The 20,794-nt window shown below is 35.7% G+C and overlaps 2 protein-coding genes and 1 long non-coding RNA gene across 4 annotated transcripts; 2 read left to right on the top strand and 1 right to left on the bottom strand.

Moving 5' to 3' along the window:
- The first annotated feature begins 3,698 nt into the window (after positions 1–3,698).
- On the top strand, positions 3,699–6,188 carry LOC128863589 (ATP-dependent DNA helicase PIF1). The gene is made up of 3 exons (XM_054102821.1): positions 3,699–4,609; positions 4,664–4,824; positions 4,886–6,188. The coding sequence occupies exons 1-3, from the start codon at positions 3,811–3,813 to the stop codon at positions 5,918–5,920; spliced, it is 1,995 nt and encodes a 664-aa protein (XP_053958796.1). The 5' UTR covers positions 3,699–3,810; the 3' UTR covers positions 5,921–6,188.
- Positions 6,181–7,354, bottom strand: LOC128863590 (NADH dehydrogenase [ubiquinone] 1 beta subcomplex subunit 10). The gene is made up of 4 exons (XM_054102823.1): positions 7,246–7,354; positions 7,084–7,171; positions 6,597–6,872; positions 6,181–6,530 (listed from the first exon to the last, which is right to left on the bottom strand). The coding sequence occupies exons 2-4, from the start codon at positions 7,163–7,165 to the stop codon at positions 6,385–6,387; spliced, it is 504 nt and encodes a 167-aa protein (XP_053958798.1). The 5' UTR covers positions 7,166–7,171; positions 7,246–7,354; the 3' UTR covers positions 6,181–6,384.
- Positions 7,355–11,194: 3,840 nt separating this feature from the next.
- On the top strand, positions 11,195–20,559 carry LOC128864232 (uncharacterized). Of its 2 annotated transcripts, none has more exons than XR_008454661.1 (4): positions 11,195–11,962; positions 12,443–12,537; positions 12,594–12,706; positions 20,096–20,559. It is a non-coding gene; the product is annotated as an uncharacterized LOC128864232 (long non-coding RNA). The 2 variants fall into 2 exon arrangements; XR_008454660.1 differs by lacking the exon at positions 20,096–20,559 and adding an exon at positions 19,871–19,963.
- The last annotated feature ends 235 nt before the right edge of the window (positions 20,560–20,794 follow it).

Raw genomic sequence — 20,794 nt, 5'->3', positions numbered from 1 at the left:
CCCTCGAAGGAGGTGGCTGTAAAGAGTCGTAGGGTAGGTAGGCCGAAACTACGATAGCTTCGACACTGTTCCCACTTTTCAAGTACTTTATTTTTGCAGCTACGATATCTCCGGAGCATAGCTCTTTTAACATCGTGTGTTCGATCAACCTCGGCATGATAATACATGCTCGCGGTCTCACATTCCCTTCACAATGAAGTATTTGTCCCCACAACATAGCACCTAGACCACAGATACGCTTGTGATATACCCATGGTTCTTGTATAAGTATTATGAGTGGGTTTGTTTGCAGTTTTGCATGCCTACGGCACAAGAGAGCCGTAGACGCTTTGCTATGCTACAGATTTATCTGTGTAAATATTACTTCAGTCATGAGACTGAGTATATTTACGCTTTGTCCTCCACCTTATCCTGGACAGAGAGTCGTGTCAAGATCCTTATTCTGAACACGAATGCGTTTGAGGAGTTCTGCTGAATTACAGGAAGGACCCGGAATCCAGACACTCGCTCGTGCCAGCCTTTCTTTCCTACTCTCAACAAGAATAAACTTGCTGTTTTCGCAGGCTGGAATCTTTGCTATCGCTTTTTCTAGCCATTCTCGGGAAAAAGCATTGGAACAGTGCACCTTTACGATGCCGTCCACCACGCTTTTCCCCTCGAAAGTCGGCGCGTCTTTCGGCTCACCGATAGCTTTCCAAAGATAGCTGTCAAGATAGTCTTGTTGCCCTTTGGACAGTAGACCATCTTGTTTGTCGGTATGTATCTCCACCGTCATTGCCTTTGCTGCCATTCTCGCGAATGATTCGCCAGACGTTGACGGAAGAGTGTCATTCGACATTTGTGGTCCCTTAGCCTCTGCCTTGTCAGGCAAAGGGTTGTCTGCCTTGGATTGGGTCGAGGATGCAGGCATTTCCGAATTCCATCTCTCGACTTTCCTCTTCTTTGCCTTTCTCCTCTTCCCGGTCGTTGGCACAGACCCCGTTTCGTTTTCGGAAGAGCGCAGCGCTACAGAGGAGTCCTCTGTTCTGCCACGCTTTCCCGTTTCCGTTACAGGTGTCGAAGTTGACGGAGCTTGAGTCCTTGCCTTAGCTAGTGCTTCGGCTTGCCTCGCCTTTTGTCTTCTTCGTTTGATCTGCCTTGCGGTTAGACCAACACCTGCGTTCGACTCCCCAATAACTTCGGTCTTTTTACCGGTACTTACCTGATTCACACCAGGTTTAACCGTTGTCAAAGACTTACTCGGTACCAGAGATCCGTCTGAGTCTACTGAGAGATTGTCCGCCATCTCCATATCCTCCACAACTTGTTCAGTTGCTTCAGATCGTTTCGACGGCTGTATATCGCTCACACTCACTCGGCTCTCCATTGGCATAGCCAATGTGCCATGTTTCACCACTAGTAGTGCGCTTCCTCCGGAACCCTGGGTGCCAGTTCCGGTCACAGGGGAATGTGGAGTTCGGGCCTGCACATCCGATGCCCGAGCCGTCGATTGCTCGACGGGAGGATTTCCCGAAAGTGGGTTACCTCGTGCTGAGAGATCCTTTGTTAACCTCCACATTGCGATGAAATGCATTTTATACCTCCTGCCAGGTTGTCGGTACGGTACTCTCCACATAGTACTTGGGTGGCCACCAATTCCGCCGTTCCGCGGTTGAGTGGATACCCAATTCCTATATGGAGCTGCCCTCTTAGTTCGTGGTAAGTTAATCTCCATAGAATGGGGTTAACTCGCCACTTAAGCCTCATCCCCGCGGCAAGGAGACCGACATGACAAGGCACCTGGAGTATACGACCAAAAAAGCATCAGTAACTGTAGCAGCCTTATCGCGAATAACGCCCGCGGGCCAAAACAACGGCGACGTCAACTCCTAGCAAGCGTGGTGAAGAACCAAATATTATATAGTGCTCCGGTTTGGCACATGGCTACGCAACATCCTTCCTATTTCCGCGGTATAAAGGCAGCGTATCGTTTATGTGCGCTTCGAGTATGTTCCGCATTTAAAACGGTTTCAGAAGAAGCAGCGCTGGTTATCGCTGGAATGTATCCAATAGAGACATTGGCAAACGAAGCTGCAGTATTGGCTGACAGTGAAACGCAACGCATCGTAGCACGGGAAACTAGTACCTTAACTTGGCAGCAAAAATGGAATAATACAACGAAAGGCCGCTGAACACATCGCTGCATTCCAGACTTGCGAAGCTGGATTGAAAGAAAACACGGAGAAGTGGATTTTTATCTGACGCAATTTTTAACCGGGCATGGATGCTTCAAAGCATACCTGCATCGGTTCAAACATGAATCGGATCCCATTTGCGATTACTGTGGGGTAAACGCGATAAAAGACGTTCACCACTTATTCTTCGAATGTAAGCGTTTTTATGGCTCTAGATCGAAGCTTCGGCTCATATTTGATGGAAACTACGATCCAGATATATTCGTGCAATCCATGCTACAAAGCAGGAAGAAATGGACGGCAGCATGCGATGTCATAGCAGAGACCATGAAAAAACTATAGATCCTCGAAAGATTACGACGAATGACCGGCGACTAATTCGCCTTTCCCCCCACGATGTAATGCTTGACGGATGTCCCGTCGGGAGTGGAGTTTTGACGAAACAACAGGCTTGTCCTGGTTTCAAAGGGCCACTTGAGGGTAGCGCGCTACCACAACGCCCATGAAAAAAAAAAACACACCCGCGTTATCATTTACAATTTTTCATTGTACAACACGTGAAAGTCAAAAACCATCAAATGAAAATAGTTCATTTATCTATAATTAACATTATTCAACATTGTTTATAAGTTATTTTGATAAAAATTAATATTTTCTGAGTTTATTTTGTGCATGATTTCGAAATGTACTGTTTGGCAACACTATCTAAAATCCCACGTCAACGATCTACGATACTACGGAACGGAACGGACGAAACGGTAGTGAGAATTCATTTACATGTGGCCCTCATTAATTTCATCGAGTCAGCTCATACGAGTGTACATTTACGTTGGTGAGTGTGAACAGTTTTATGAGGTATAACTTCAGGTATACTCGCTAGCGGCGAATCCTGCTCGAAAAATTTGTTGTTACTTTCAGTGAATGGTAGACTGCCTTAATTGATAGCATCCATTTTCTACGTTTTAGAAAGGGGTAAAATAAAATCAAGTTTGTACTAGTATTAAAAGAGTATTAAATAATATTTAAAAAAATTTTTGAATTGATCTGAATTTAAACAGAGAACAACTTATTTACATAGGAAAGATGATAAATTTTAAATTTCTTCAATATTCCCAGAGTTTATTTTAACCTATAACTATCTTTGTAAGGCGCCGAATATATAGATCAACTTAGTTTGAATCACGGTATACAGAATACTAAAACTGGTATAACTCACTATATTGAATGCTGTAATTCTCTCTTCATTAGATCGCGTTTGTACAAAGCAAATTTCGTTACTTCAACTTCGCGAATCTCTTTTGGTGTTGTTTGTAATTTTTTTTTTTTTTATTTGGAAAATAACTGGATAAAAATAGAATCAAATGTATGAATATGTGGAAATACCTCAAAAAAAAAGACTGACGTGCATTGTTAAAATCGGCCAAAATCGCTGGCTGTTGCGGCGCCAATAAAGAAGAAGCAGAAAGGAATAAAATAATGGTTTTGCTAACATCGGCAAGGTGATGCCCTCTACATTGTGAATGCACAACGGAAAGAACAAGAAAAGAGAGATGTCAGTGATTTGGCGGGTTTCAGCTCCTTTGTTGGAATATAAGTGGGATAATTTTCTGAACATTGAGCGGCAATTTTACTAAAAATGGACTTAAATGATGCCGTGCTAACATGTGTTGTTAATATTTTATGGACAAATGCGGTCGGCGTAACTGGAAGAAAGTTGGCTTTCAAAACAGCTACATTGCGTTTGGTGCGAAGCGAAATAAGAGAACTTTTCATTGAAGTAACGGGGGAGAAGGCTAAGCCAATAAAATTCAAGTTAAAAGATGTGATGGTCCATAAGAAATTTATGTCGGAGGGTAAGGCATCAATTAATTTCAAGGCTGAGAAATGTGCAATGTATCTATCAAATGCCCCACCTGGTACGTTAATGTATTTTCTTCGCACCATATTCATCAAATTAAATGGTGGAGATCAAAAAGATGAAGCGACAACTCAATCACAATTACGTGCTCACATGCTTTCGGGGAAGCCGAGCAATTTCAACGATGTCTCCCCGGTAACAACTACTGAGATGATAATGGCAAGAAAAAAGGCTGGTTTGCTGGGGCGTGGCACTGCGACTACGCCATCACCACTGGCGGCGAAAAAACGACGCTACGAAGATGTAAATGGAGGAAGTAGCCAATTTACATCTGAGACAGTAGCTGCTAAAAAGCTTTACCAAGAAAAAAGTACTTTATCACTTGGTATCGAAGAAAGTGTGAAACTTTGTGAAGAACAGTTGGAAGTGTTACGGGCCTGCACTTCGGGCAAAAGTGTATTTTTCACAGGTTCTGCTGGTACGGGGAAAAGTTTTCTGTTGAGGAAAATCATATCTGCTCTGCCTCCAGATGGCACTGTGGCAACCGCTTCTACGGGTGTAGCAGCTTGCCTAATAGGTTAATGTGATGCATTTATAATATTTTTAAATACAAATTGAATATTTCTTTTAGGTGGTACAACTTTACATGCTTTTGCGGGAATCGGCGGTGGTGACTATGGGTTACAGCGCTGTATTGAATTGGCATCCCGTCCAGCAAGCGGGCAGATTTGGCGGAAATGTAAAAGGTTGATTATTGACGAGATCTCCATGGTGGACGGGCAGTATTTTGAAGTACCTACAAGAGAAATTATAATTTTTATGGAACATATTTGAAATATCTGCCTACTTTCAGAAAATAGAAGCAGTGGCAAGACATGTGCGTAAAAACGACCGACCGTTTGGTGGAATTCAATTGATTCTTTGTGGAGATTTTCTACAACTACCACCTGTGGTAAAAAGTGACAATAATACCACTCCAACAAAAAATTTTTGCTTTCAAAGTAATGCCTGGGAAAAATGCATTGAGTGTGTTTTTGAACTCAATGAGGTGCATCGACAATCCGATCCAGAATTCGTGAAAATTCTAAATCACATACGCATTGGTCATGTAAATGAGGAAATCGCTAAAAGATTGCGTGCCACGTCAAAGCAAAAAATCGAAGGCGATGGGATTTTGGCTACACAACTGTGTTCTCATACGAATGATGCACAATCTATTAATGAATCCAAACTCGAAAGCTTAGATGGCGAAAAAATTCTATTCCGAGCTGAGGATTCTGATGCGAGTATAACGAAGCAGCTAGACTCGCAGCTGCAAGCGACTTCCAATTTATATTTGAAAATAAACGCACAAGTAATGTTACTTAAAAATATTAATATTGCTGCTGGTCTGGTAAATGGTGCGCGTGGTATTGTCGTCCGCATTGAAAAAGGTGTTCCAGTTGTGCGTTTTAAAAACAACCGCGAATATTTATGTAAACATGAGAAATGGATTATAAAAACAGCATCAGGTGGTACAATAACACGAAGACAGGTGCCATTGAAGCTGGCCTGGGCGTTTTCTATACATAAAAGCCAAGGGCTCACATTGGATTGCGTTGAGATGTCATTGTCGAAAGTGTTTGAAGCTGGGCAGGCTTACGTAGCCCTATCCCGTGCGAAATCGTTGGATTCTTTACGCATATTAGACTTCGATCCAAAACAGGTTTGGGCCAATGCACAAGTGCTTCAGTTCTATAAGCTATTTCGTAGGCGCCTGCATGACACCACAATGATACCACTTGGTGCTAAGAACATAAAACGTCAGAAAAGCAGTGATCAGAAAGCGAGCGTTTTGGCCAAATTAAAAAAGAATCTCGTGGATAAGCCACTAGTATCTATTAGCTAACGACAAGTTTATTCCAACGAAAATCAGGAACAACTTTCGACTGAAAATCGTGAACAATTTATATTAGGATACTTCAGTAAATTTAACTACTTTTTAAAAATGTAATACAATTAACATTGTGTTATCCAATTACAACAATCACTCTGCTGACGGAACAAAAATTAATTAAAACTCATTGAGCTGATACCTAAAACAGCATTCCAAAGTATCTTGGACATTAAGAAAATTACTAAATCATAATAACATAATAAACGTGCAAATATTTTCATCCAGATGTTTTATTAAAGCAATGCTTTCCAAAAGAGTCGAGTTTGGCTCTATTATTTTGAAATAAAATATCTATCCGGTATTAGTTTGTGACTCGATTCGTTTGCATTCTGACCGTTCACAGAAATTCATATTAATTTAAACCTTAGTAAAATGTCAATGTATGTATTACTGAGCATTTTCCTGCAGCAACTACGTTACTCTTCTTCCGTTGCAGGACTGGCAAGCTCTTCTTGGCTTTTCATTCCACTACCAACAGGTCCATGGCGACGCTCCCAGATCAAACGGTGCTTCTGCTTCATATATGCGGTTTTAGCATTAGCGTAGGCTCCTAAATCACCGTCTTGCAAGAGTCAAAACATTTCTAAAATAGTTAAGTTTTTCGTAGAAATCAAATTCTGCCACTTACATTTGATAAACCAATTTTCAGCAGCCTTCTCGTATTGTTCTAGTATTGACTTGCATTTTCTCATGTGATCGGGTGCTTCGTATAATATGCAATCTTCGAAGCGTTGACGTAAAATCGATACGATTTCGTTTTCTACCATTCGATCGCGACGGAATTGTTGGTCAGCTTCAAAACGACAAACAGCATCATCAGTGTAACATTGGTCAATTGTAGGTACACGACGGAAACGTTGGTGGTACCACGCTTGCTTCGTTTGATTTGGCTCTACAATCGACTCTGAAAAATATTATAAAAGTGAAAACTGGCATTAATAAAAATGTAAACAAACTACTCGACTCGTTTGTATGCCATTGAGGTTATGTTATTATGTAATATACCGCTCCAACAACTTTTAAAGAATTATTCGCTAAATATTTAAATGTGTTTTTTTCGCATTGATACACAAATGTACACGTTGAACACGCATTGAATTAGAGTATTTACATACCTCTGAACCATGTAACAGGCCCATCGATGATGTTGTGCACAGACTGGGCGAAGCTCGCCATTGGACTGCGCGCCTCGGGCATAGTTTACTAGAAATGCAGAATAATCCGTGAACAAAATACTGATTTTTTAACTAAAAATTAAAATTTAATATTTCTTTTACCTATTGCTAAAACTCCAAATATCACAAAAAAATATTGTTCTGCAAAGATTGCTGTTTATAAGTAGTGTCAGTTTTGACATTCTGACAAATCAAACTGTCATGCTTCACCTGCTCAAAAGTCAACTTGACGGCAATATTATTGGTTCGTGTTGTTGCTAATTCTTTAACCCTGGCACATTAGACAGTAGCGGTCGCAGGGCTGCTATTTTGATTTTTTCTATTTATTTGGTCTCTAAATTGTAAAATTTTGTTTCATTACTCTAAGCTGTCAATGTTTGTTTATACAGTTTGACATTCGAGGGACCAAAATCAACAACAAGATATGTACACTGTTCTTGTAATTTTTGCTTTACTGTTAATAACTTTTCAATGTGCCATATTTTTAAAGAATTTCATAATAGTAGTGTGCTTTTCATTACGGATCGATACTCCTTGTCGATTGCAAAATTATACAATACTACCAATACTCGGATGTAAAGCCTTCAATGATGATTAAAATTTTACACAAATTTTTGTGTACAGATTTATTCTAGAGTAAGTTGTTCACGATTAAAAACGGTTATTTAGCTTAGGAGTCGATGCTTGAGAAACTGTTGCCTTATCACAAAAAACACAGACGCGAATATGTTTCGAAGGATTGGGTCCAAAGAGAGAGGAGGGTTAGGTGAGCGGCATGAATAATAGTAAGTTAAAGCTTCTTATGCTATTCTCTCATGTCACGTAACTCGCTTCCAATTACCCAAACTTTTGAGAGCGAATTATCTAATTTGGAAATATTTCAGTTGCAATTGCCCCGAAAATCACGAACAAATCGTTGTCCTCCCTAATTTTACTCGGAAATTTATTGATATTAACTGTTAAGTCAAAACAGAACTGTAATCCAAATAATATTATCAAACGTTGAATAATTACCAGAAAAAGTCAAATTGTAATAATGTAAGCAAAAAAATATTATGAAAGAAATTATTGTATCGAGAGGTTGTTGAACACCTCAAAAATGGTGGAGGGGACCAATTTGTCAAAACTTTGCACTATATCGCGCTGCTATTATTGTGAACACAGTTGTACCTACATATGGGCATTTTCACAAAAAGGTCAACCACGAGTGCAAAACTCAAACTGTTCCTGAGAACTTTTTGTTGATGAATAATAAATCTCAAATGTGTATACTTTATAAATATAAAAGAATTTTTCTTTTCTTTTAATTTTGAGCCGAAATATACAACGAATATACAAAATTTACAAAAATCTAACTCTTTTGACCAAATATAGCAACTTTTTTCCTTGTAATATTCCCTTATTCAAAGCAATACTATGATGTTTTTATAATTTAAAAATCTCCTACTGATAGTAACATAATGTTTAACAAGCAGAGAGACTTAGTGGAGATCGAATAACGGTAGTTTTTTTTTGATTACTTCTGCTTATATTCGTATGTCGCGTCCGTTACCGAAAAATAGCATTTATTGTTCTCATTAGTGCAAAAAGTGTTGAAGTATAAAATGCTTTCAGACTTTAAGCAAATAACTTATTTCATTTAAGAAAAGTAGCCATTGACTCTCGACAAAAACGATTAATAAAATTTATTGGTGTTTGAAATTCGTCGCGTCCGTTACCGCGAACCTTAAATTTTAAATAAAGTCGTAGAGATTGCACAAGATTAAAATTTTATAGATGGCAAAAACGGCAAAAGAAACAAGAAAAACAATAACAACGAAATATAGAGAGAAAATGAAAGAAAACGTCGGGAAATGGCAGGAAGACAAGAAGAAAGAAGCTAAACGAAATCAAGAGTACCGAAAAAGATTATCGCAAAAAATGGAAATTGATAGCAATTTATTAGAAAAGAAGAAAGAAAAGGACCGTGTTAGGCAACAAGTTTTGCGGCAAAAAAAGAGCGTAAATAATATAGATAGTTTGAATTGCGAAATGTAAGCAAACGATGGGAAAAGCAATAAAAAAAGTTGAGCGTGCGTTACCTAAAAATCTGAATTGAAAAATAGCTATTCTCAAATCTTTATATCAAATCTATTATATCTTAGGCCAACAGAAACGATGGGTGAAAATATTACCAAGTCATCAAAAAGCCTGATGCGTGAAAAATTAATTGAAAAATTCTTTTTGCAAGAAGGAATCGGCGTTCAAGCTCCTGGGAGAAAGGATACAATGCTAATTAATGGGAAAGTAGTCTCAAAACGTTTTATTCTTATGACCTTAACAGAAGCATATCAACTCTTCAAAGCCGAATATACCGAGGAAAAAGTCTGCAAAACTATTTTTATTCGTTTTAAGCCAACTTATGTACATTCAGTTAATCAATAATTTACGACACAATATGTGTATCTGTAAGTACCATGCAAATTTTATTTTTTTACTAGAAGGCTGTGCAAAGATTATACCGCAGATTCCTGCCAAAGCTGATTTATTTCTTACATCAGTTTGCTGCGACGTTATGAATGAAAAGTGCATGGCTAATACTTGTGACAGCTGTGTACGCGATATTAAAGACGATCTAGTTCCAATACAGTTTATTAATCAATTTGATACGCAAATCAAATGGAAACAGTGGAGAAAAGTAGACGATTGCATAACTTTAAACTACACTATTGGTCCTTTAAGCGACTTAGTAGAGGTTCAGCTACCAGCTTTTAAAATGCATTGTTTTATTAAACGTCACCAACAAAATTACTTTGAAATTAAAAAGAAAAATTTAGCAGCTAATGAAATTGTTATTCAAGTTGATTTTGCTGAAAATTATCGCTTGACATGCCAAAACGAAATTCAAGATGCCCTCTTTAGTTATAACCAAGTAACAGTGTTTACGTGCATAGCTTGGGTTCTTGGTGAAACCAAGTCCTATGCTGTTATCAGTGATAGATTGACTCACAGTAAATTCGACGTTTACTGCTTTATTTCCAAAATTATCAATATCTTACAAAACCAGTACAAAGGAGTTACCAGCATTTATATTTTCTCTGATGGAAGCACTTCCCAATTCAAAAATAAATTTATTCTTTCTAGTATTCCAAGACTTGTAGCTGAATTTCATTGCGGAATCTTAGAGTGGAATTTTTTCGCCACTTCACATGGCAAAGGTGCTGTAGACGGAATAGGTGCCGTTGTTAAACGAAAATTTTGGCAAATTGTTAAAACAAGAAATATCATTCTCGGTGATGCCTTATGCTTCTATGAATGTGCTAAGAACAACATTGATGGAGTTAAAATTTTGTATATCTCTGGAACACAAATTGATAGTTTTTCTAATCAACTGTCAGAGTTATGGCAAAATGTTCCAAATATCAAAGGAGTTAAAAGTATGCATTGGTTTTCATATTTCGACAGTAAATGTATTGAAGTTGCTCGGACGGCCTATTCATTAAAGAAAATAATTAAAATAGACCATCCTAAAAACTAATAACTTTCTTCTTAATTTTTTAAGTCGTTTTTACTGTAATATTACTTAAGTTTTTATTTTTAATAAAATTGAAGTGTTATAATGAAAAAAATTCTATTTCCTAGCTCATGGAAAATTTTGTCGCGTCCGCTATGTCGCGTCCGTATTTCTTCTATACTCAATTAAAAAACACGAAGAGAAAATTATCATATTTCATAAACCTACGAATAACAGTCATCTGTTCGCATTTATTAACATATATATTGTATATATATAAAAATCCTTAATTTGCTGAATTTTGTATATTTCTGAATGCGCCTCAAAAAAACTTCTATTTTTTGTCACGTCCGTATCACTTTATAATTGCTTATAATTACGTACTTATTTGTAAAAGATCTTTCCCGTATATATTAAAATCTAGCACTCCGTCAGCCCTTTAAAACAATATCAATATATATAAACTTTTACTTTGTCTTCATTGTTTTGGACGCACTTAAAAGCGTACAAATGTCGCGTCCGTTACCGTGAAAATGCCCATATGTATGTATGCGTGTACATACATAAGTGGTTGGCGTCTTCGTTCTCCGACCGGCGCGATAAAAACGCTATCACTTTCTCTCACTAATTCCCTATTTTATTTTCTAAACAGACTGAACGAACGGGCTATCAGTCGAACTTAGTGTAAATAAGTTCATTGCACATTTGAAGGTTGTTTTTATGGTTTTGCGAAATTAAGGTCGTGCGGCGCTCAACCAATTCGCACATTATTTTCTTTAAGAGGGAGCAGTAATTTATATCACTATCAAAAATAAATTTTAGAACGATGGCCTTGTTGATGGGCACATGAAGTCACTCACACCTTATTGGATACAGATACGATTTTTTGGAAAGTGTTTTATATTTCACAATATTTTGCGAAAATAGAAAAACAGAGTGAGAAGTTATTTTATTTATTCTGTTTTATTTCATTTCTCAACATAAAATGCAAAAACACTGTCCACTCAAGCTTCAACTCCAACATATTTTCGACGTCTTAGCGAAATAAGTCATAATTAAAAAAAAAAACCAAGGATGTCAAATTATAGAAAAAATTAAAAACAAAAGTTTATCACGGACTTCCTGCTACAATTATTTATTGGCCCTAAACTAATGTAGATAATGAATTAAAGCACTTATGTACATATATATATGTATGTATATTTGTGATAATGTGAAAATCAATAAAATTTGTCAAAAATCGCCTGGGCTGATGCAAATCCCATAGGAAAATGCACGCTTTCGTCGAAATCAAAACAGAGTAAATAAACAAATTAATTAACGTGGGTGCGTATGTGCATACAAACATGTTTATTGTGGTTTTTAAGTACGTAGTAAATATTTATTCGCTTATTGCATGTATGTATGTATGTGCATAATATGTATTTTTATACATATTCAACATGTACGTATGTATGTGTGCCTCCAAGAACTCCAAGAATTGATTCACTTTAGTATCTTATCAACAGCAATGATTCATAGACACGGCACTCACTTACACATACACATTTATTTTTGTATTTGTGACATATGGAAGGATTTCCCAACATTAATTTAAAAAAAATAATCTGTAGCTGCTGTACAAGTCAAACATTTCGGTTACAATGACTCATGACAGAGAAATTCTGTTCAACAAGGTTTATCAGTCCACTTGCATATGTGCACACACACATATATACGTAAATGACTACACTTGGTATTCAAATAATGTTATTTGAGAGATTCTTGGCAATTGAAACACTTGATCACACAAAAGTTTACCTTCAGATCTGTTATGCGGGACTTGTACGATCAGAAGCTTGGCACAACCCACTACCAAATTATATACGTAAATTATTCAAAATAACAACCTACATATGTATGTATGTATGTATGTACATTTGTATACCATGAGGTGATTGATCTGTTCTCTTTTAAGGCGAACTCGATCTGGTGTGCGCCGACGTTCCCATTCTTATCAGGACGCCTGCAATGAAATAAATGGCACAGTTTACGCGTCAACGACTGAAGAGCATTGCAAGGCACGGATTGGTATGTGATGCAATATAAAATACAAATTGCAGTATTTTCATGGATTCATGGAACCGATATACATACTTATACACATGTACACAAAAACCTACAAAAGAAACCACACTGACCACGGTTGATGCTTCTGTAGTATTTTCGAAACCGAGATTAGTTCGCAGAACTCCTCTTTTCTTTTTGAGCAACTGTTTAAATTTTAGACTCTGGTAATGGATTATCGGTTTATGCATGGATTTGTTAAAGCATGTGATTTTAACCTACTAAGATGCCAGAACATATGTAGCTAAGATGTCAGGAGGCCCGCTCTGAGCGTTGCTCACTATGTCTGCCTCCACGGTATTTGGTTCAGCAGGTCCGCTCGAGGTGTTGCCTCACTGATCCTTTGGCGACTCGTTCTTCTTGAGGACACACAGTCCGCGAGAGTTGGGAGCGTAACTTCGTTGAAAACAAAATCAACATGTCGCTGCTTTTCCTTGACCTCGCCAACTCAGACTCCTCGAGTTATCGGTGAATAGCCCTTCCATACCAAGTTGGATAAGCTCCAAAATTTCTTGCGACCCATTACGAATGTCACATATAAAAAGGCACAATGCCCTATAAAAACTCACAAGGTCTACCCTAGGTCAACTTGACCGATCGCTCATCAGCGCATGGTGCAAGCTTCGCACGACCTCGATGCCAGCCAGCATCCCGAATAACCAGTGCCGGACTAGAGTATCTCGTAAATACAACCTTAGAACCGATTTCCTGTTATCCGGAGATATGTTTCCGTCAGGGCACCACCTGTCGATAACTACCAATGTCAAATACTCTTTCGTCGCGTCTTTAATGCTTTGGAGATATGTGATGGAGACTGAGGGACTTGAGTCAACTCAAAATGTGAGCCTGATTTTATTTTCTTCAAAAGCGCATAGAGAGTACGGAATGTTTTTCTCGTCGCTTTTCCCTAGTTTCCCCTGGTCGCTCACGACGAGAACTTCTTTGGCCCACTATAAGGTCCTTTTATGAAGCATGAGATCGCCTCCCAAGATCTCGCTCAGCCTCTCCACTGTATAAATTTAGTAGGAGAGCTCTTTTACTTGATAGCTACCGTTAACCTAATGGATTACTTATTTATGTGCGGAAGGGTTATCAGTTTATACTTACATATGTATGTATATACATAGTATGTATGTATGTACATTTGTACGTTAGTATATACCTTTAAAGCTGGGAGAATTCTAAAATTAAGCACGCGGGTTTTTGTAATTTCTGATGCTGTTGACCGTTAGGTCGTCAGCACGTCATTTCGAACAATGTCGTTTGTTGACCTGATTTCTCGATATTTATATATATGTATATATAAGTTAATGCAACATTTATTCCTATTTCAATATTAGTCAGCATATTCATATTCAATATTTAGTTATTTCATATCAGTTATCCTATTTCAATATTTAGTCAGCATATTTCATGACTGCTTACATTGCAGCTAAATGCTTATAACTCATTTATGCTTACTTTACTGTGCCAAATAATAAGAAATGCTAATCAATAAATAAACATGTAAACCAGCATAAGAAATGCTGATCAATAAATAAATATGTAAACCAGCATAAGAAATGCTGATCAACAAATAAATATGTAAACCAGCTTAAGACTATTTATAAGAGGCATCGTAATTTTAAGAGTTCAGTTGAAAAAGGAGAATTGAAGGAATAAAGAGCTCAGTTCTTAAATATTTTTCAATGAACTAAAATAAATTTATAATTAATTAACTGGCGCCCGAGCAGGGACCGGTCTCAAAGTTCGTGAAGTGAAGTGTTTTGTACAAAAAAAGAGTACGATTACAAGGACGCGAACAGTGAGCCGGTGCAGCGTTAGAATCCAGTAGGAAAAAAACGCTCGCTTCTAATAGTGCGAATTGGAGGTGCCCCAGTAGCAGAGACTAGCAAAAAGGAACCACACCCCACCGCCGGGAAGTACTAGTGTAAGGATATTAATATTAAGCAATATTAAAAATTATAAAGAAATTATTGAAAAAAAGGATATTAATATTAAGCAATATTAAGAATTATAAAGAAATTATTGAAAAAAAGGATATTAATATTAAGCAATATTAAGAATTATAAAGAAATTATTGAAAAAAATATAAGTTGAATATTACTATTAATTTGGAATTACAAAAAATTTTTTATTGAGAAAAACAAATTTGTGAGAAATACAGAATTAAATATTACTATACAAATTAATTGAATTATTTAAAAAACCAAAAAAATATAAAGAAAGTTATAAAAAAAACAAATTATTATAATAAAATCTGGCTTGTACAGCCAATAATATAATATAATTTAAAGCTGCGATTCACCACCTAACGGGGGACCCTCCAGCTTATAATAACAAACATTCTCTGCGATTCACCACCCAAGGGACCCTCCAGAGAACTGTTAAACAAAAACAAAAAAAAAAAAAAAAATAAAAAAAAAAATAAAATAAAAAAAAATAAATTAATTAAAATAATGTCTAACCCTAACAATATCATCCGACCCCCTACGCTAAACGTACCCTCACCACCTCAGCCAACTGCCTCCTCCCCAAATTCATTCAACATGGACCAACTTACTTCTATAGTTACAGGACTGGTTAACAATATCATGAGTCAGGAAGGCAGAAATATGGTTCAGGCAGCATTAAACCCAAATGCAAGTTTTAGCAACATAACTGATGTGACTATAGACGCAAGGCACTTGAACAACATAACTGATCTTGACAAGATACCAGACGTGGTTAGGTGTCTGCGAGATTTTTCAGGAAATCCAGGAGAAATAATCTATATCAAGATAAACAAGAGACTAGGTTCTAAACTAACTCCAAGGTATAAAAAGGAGAAAGTTTTAGAAAACCACAGGACAACGATTAAAACAGTAACAGGAAGAACAATTCATAAATCCCTAATAAAAACTTAATTAAATTTGCAGGTAAAATGGACCATTACAAACTTTTTATCCTTCTCATCACGATCACTACTTCTTCATCAGACGTTCAAATTTTAGACTATAGTCAATCTCAACTTGTGACAATAGACGACGGACAAGCGAAAATACAAGACGGAACATTTAGACTTATTCACCTCATCGACTTAGGAAAATACGAACAATTTTTGACAGAAACATACGAAGAAATAAATCACCAAATCCCTAACAACCACTTCCTATATCCTCTCCTCAAACACGAAACCATTCAAACCTTTGAAATCCTAAATGCACTAAAACCTTCTAACACAAATTACAAAACGAAGAGATCAATTGATATACTGGGAACGGCATGGAAATACATAGCCGGATCTCCAGATCACGAGGATTTGAAAATAATTACAAATAATCTAAATAACTTAAATGAAAATAATAATGACCAAGTAGTAATTAATAAACTATTTGAAATACGAATAAATAACATAACCAGTATAGTTGATAGAATGGTAAATACCATTAGAAAGGAAGACAATGTAATAACAGAAATTATAATCAATTTGCAGAATAGGATTAGGTTAATTAAGGAAGAATTAATAAATATAAAATATGCCATCCAATGGGCGAAAGAAAATATATTGAATTCAGTAATATTAAGTAAAAAAGAAATAGAATTGTCAATTAATAAAAATGAAAAAGGAAAAAATACCATTCAAAAGTGCCGAAGAAGCATTAGAAATATCGAAAATAAACGTATTAAGTAAGGATATGGAAATTTTATATATGGTAAAAATACCTCTAACATTAAATGAAATTTTTAAAAGAATTATAATACGACCAGAAAAAAAAAGCAAACAATATTATAATCAAAACTGAGTATAAAGAAATACTTAAAGGAAAAGATTCACTGTTCGGAATAAAAAATGAATGCGAAAGATATAATGATCTAACGATTTGTAAAGAAACTAATTTAATAGATTTAAGTAAAGATTTATGTATAACTAGGATTATTTATAGCTTGAATTCGACTTGTTCAACAACAAATGGCCATCACGTCCCTACATTAGAAGAAGTAAAACAAGGAGTTATATTGCTAAATCAATTTGACGGCGAACTAGTAGCTGACGAAATACCCCAAAAAAATCAATGGTACTCATGTCATCATATTTCACAATTCAACAATAAAAATAAACAGTCAATTATTCGAAAATTTGGAAACAAGACCGATCGAAGCCATACCCACAATACTACAGCCAACTCCATTAGAAAAAGAGCACATAGAAATACTTTCCTTAGAAGCTTTGAAAGACCTGCACATAAAAAACACACATCAAATTAACTCTATCAACACGTAACGCTCGAGGACGATCGCTTTTAAGAGGGGAAGAGTTAATGCAACATTTATTCCTATTTCAATATTAGTCAGCATATTCATATTCAATATTTAGTTATTTCATATCAGTTATCCTATTTCAATATTTAGTCAGCATATTTCATGACTGCTTACATTGCAGCTAAATGCTTATAACTCATTTATGCTTACTTTACTGTGCCAAATAATAAGAAATGCTAATCAATAAATAAACATGTAAACCAGCATAAGAAATGCTGATCAATAAATAAATATGTAAACCAGCATAAGAAATGCTGATCAACAAATAAATATGTAAACCAGCTTAAGACTATTTATAAGAGGCATCGTAATTTTAAGAGTTCAGTTGAAAAAGGAGAATTGAAGGAATAAAGAGCTCAGTTCTTAAATATTTTTCAATGAACTAAAATAAATTTATAATTAATTAACTTATACAAATAGCATAAACGCATACATACGTACGTACTATAATTACATAGATATTCATACATACATATGTGTGAATAATGGCAATATTATACATATTTGTCCACACACGAATTTTGTTGTGCGTAGAATCTTTTTAGACTCGCCGGACATGACTGAGAGCATGTCCGGGGAATACACGTGCTACACATACTTACATACATACATACGTCATAGTCCGTTGGTATATTTGATAAGTTCAGATAAACACCCGTTCGTTCTCACTTGTGGCTGGGCTATCCCTGCGTTCATACTCATTCATATACAGTCATGGTCATATAAATAGCACATTAAGACTTTGAAAGCAAAGAGTTAAATATGTTTTTAAATAATTACTTTTTATTGGCAAAAAAGCAACATAAAAAATAAAAAACTTATTTATTTCCACTTTAAAACAAAAAAATGGCCAAAAAGAATTTCAGTTCTGATTTAATTTACGAGAACATTGATAACTCTCGAAACCTCCTGGACACATCCTAAAAAATACCAAATAAAAGCAAAAATAGTGAACAAATCAGCAATAATATTGTTTTGCCAGATCACAAACAATCGGCCCAACACCATGCCAGGAAAAAGCTCCCCAAACCATGATGCTTCCGTCACCGTGTTTAATCGTCTTTTTTGTGAACCTCGGATTTAGCGCTTGATTTTTTGGACGACGTACAATAGTTTTCCCATCTGGTCCCATCCTATTTATTTTGGTTTCGTCGGTCCAAAGTACGTTTTTCCAAAACTGAATAGATTTGTCTTTGTGAGCTTTTGCAAAGGCAAGTCGGTGTTCGATAAGTCTTTTTGAGAGAAGTGGGTTCTATCTGCTTATGCGGTCAAACAGCTGGGCTTCGTTAAGTCACCTTTCTGGACACCTGTAGTCCAGATTCTTGGTTTATTTCAAGCATTATTTGCCGTGCCGACTTAAAAGGATCTGCTTTGCTCTTGCGTATTATAGCTCTGTCCACATTAACATCAGTTTTTCGCGGCTTTGGTTTTCTTTCCGTTTTTTTGCTTAGATAGGATGAATCTTTGGCACATCCATTAGATGAAGAGCACATCCACATTTCAGCTATTTCTGCATAGCTTTTTCCGTTTTGACTCATACGGTATATAAGAGCTCTTTTCTCCGGCGTGCAATGTTTTCCACGTCCAATTTTTAGTAATTATTTTAAAATTTTATTTAAGAAACAAAAAATTATATATAGAAATTATAAAAATCGCTGAAAAAATATTAAAATTTTACTCTCCGCTGCACAAGTTAAAATGTGCTATTTTTGTGTCCGCTTCAAAGCAGCAATAAACATAAATAAAATAGAACGCAAAAAATTCCATCGAAAAAAAACGGCAAATGTAAGCCTAATAACGGTAATAAATGTAAGCAATAAATTTATTTGATCAAAGCAGAGTTTGTACTAAAAACTTAACTTAACATATAAGGTTCACATTTGTGCTATTTATCTGTCCATGGCTGTATATATGTATATATTATATATATACATATATATATGTATGTATACACTTATTCACACATTTAGGTATGACCGTGTCTAATTGGTGCTTACGTGATTTTTTCGGAGTACCACTCATGAGGAATTTTATTAAGCTTTATTTGTGTTTACGTTCAATACAAATTGTTTGTATGCTAATATTAACACCGAAGTGCATACATATGTACATATAGGTACATATACACAATTGTGATGAACAGTGAATGCGAGAGTTAGAAATGAAGGAGTGAATATTTCATAAGTTTGATGGTATTATAACTGACTGCGATTAGGGTAGAGATGTTTTTGAATCTTTTAAATCGAGGATCAGTTAATCGAGATCTGAAGTATTTATACCATTTTACAATAACACACATTTGCAATTCGGTTTAAGTACTTAAATGAACAAAAATTTGATATTTTTTTTTTTTAATTACTTAAGTTTAATTAATTTAAGAAATTTTGTTCGAATTTCGCATAGATTTGACAGCAACTTGACAGTCATATTGGAAATACCATTGCTATATACTCGTAGAATGATGGCAATGGGCAAAGCTATTTTTTATTGGAAATGTCATGAATAATTACAATCAATGAATATTTTACTTTAAAACATTGCCAGGTTCTCTTGTTATTTCGAATATCTTCCAGCTATCACAGACAGGATGAGTTTTTTAGACTATCGCTTATATCTTAATTTTTGAAGATTTTCTGTATTTATTTCGTTTTCTAGTTTTGAGTAAGAAGCTATTTGAAGTAAGCGGTAGAACAAAACTCCACAGATTTTTTCACATGGTTGCTGTGGATTGAAAGTTCCCATTGCATTTTTCATATTTCAAATACGAAAATGAAATTTGTTCTTAATTTTCGGAGCAATTTTCTTTTAAAATTTTTTTAATTGCAGTTAAATCCGCTCTCTGGCAACATTGGAAGATATCACAAAAGTACCTAGGTCGCTGTGCATCAGCTTCTACCTTAATTATGCTGACGCTAAAAGTCACGGTATACAGAAAGCTATTATATCATTCATGACTGAGAGTTATATATTATATTAACTGCGCAAATAATATGACTCAGCTCGCAAATATTTATAAAATAGAGTTTATTGAAGTAAATTCTGTATTTTTAGGTACAAAATTTCTACAGTGAACATTACTTGCATTGCAAAAAAATAAATATAACGTGCATACTAAGTTGATAATTAAACCATTTAGAGAAAGCTTTTCCCAAAAATAAATTTCTGAAAGATTTAAACTGCTTGGATTCACAGTGTTATACAGAATCATCAATTTAATTAAAAAAAATCGATTTATTTCTTCATTGAACATTGAAAATAACTTAAATTTGTCGAAAAACTCGAACACAGTCCGCAGTCGACGAGTAGTAGAAGCCAATTTACATAGGAGCACAGACCCTCAAAATAGCCCAAGTAATTTAATAACAATAAAACTGACTTAAAAGCTCCGACGACAGTCGATTCTACGTAACCAGAACGATCCGGATTTATATACGGCCAAAGACGGTCCCTTCATCAGCATTCACCGTATATGTAAGGGGAATGTTAATGCTGCTTCAGCAACAGAAAATGAAAACACTCAGTGAGTAGCATAACCAGGCATACATAAGAATGTCTCTATGTATGTATTTTTCAAATTGACTTATTTACATTTATGTATGTATGTATGTCAGTCTCAGTACCGAAATCTTATCAACATTAAATTCAAGTTGGCTTTTTACATACATACACACATACATAGATATATACATATGAATGCTCATATGCACATATGTACATAGTACATAATTGAAACCTTTGTTGAGGTATGTT

Source organism: Anastrepha ludens, chromosome 5, assembly GCF_028408465.1.
Source record: "Anastrepha ludens isolate Willacy chromosome 5, idAnaLude1.1, whole genome shotgun sequence".
NCBI lineage: Eukaryota > Metazoa > Arthropoda > Insecta > Diptera > Tephritidae > Anastrepha > Anastrepha ludens.
Note: the sequence above shows the minus strand (reverse complement) of the source record. Positions and strands in the feature narration are given on the sequence as shown.

What these genes read in the sequence shown, in the direction of transcription:
- LOC128863590 (XM_054102823.1), bottom strand. Translation starts at nt 7,165, where the DNA reads ATGCCCGAGGCGCGCAGTCCAATGGCGAGCTTCGCCCAGTCTGTGCAC. An exon ending in GCCTGTTACATGGTTCAGAG is followed by an intron (nt 6,873 to 7,083) that starts GTATGTAAATAC and finishes AATATTTTTCAG; the next exon opens with AGTCGATTGTAGAGCCAAAT. An exon ending in TGAAAATTGGTTTATCAAAT is followed by an intron (nt 6,531 to 6,596) that starts GTAAGTGGCAGA and finishes GACTCTTGCAAG; the next exon opens with ACGGTGATTTAGGAGCCTAC.
- LOC128863589 (XM_054102821.1), top strand. Translation starts at nt 3,811, where the DNA reads ATGGACTTAAATGATGCCGTGCTAACATGTGTTGTTAATATTTTATGG. An exon ending in TGTAGCAGCTTGCCTAATAG is followed by an intron (nt 4,610 to 4,663) that starts GTTAATGTGATG and finishes TATTTCTTTTAG; the next exon opens with GTGGTACAACTTTACATGCT. An exon ending in TGGACGGGCAGTATTTTGAA is followed by an intron (nt 4,825 to 4,885) that starts GTACCTACAAGA and finishes GCCTACTTTCAG; the next exon opens with AAAATAGAAGCAGTGGCAAG.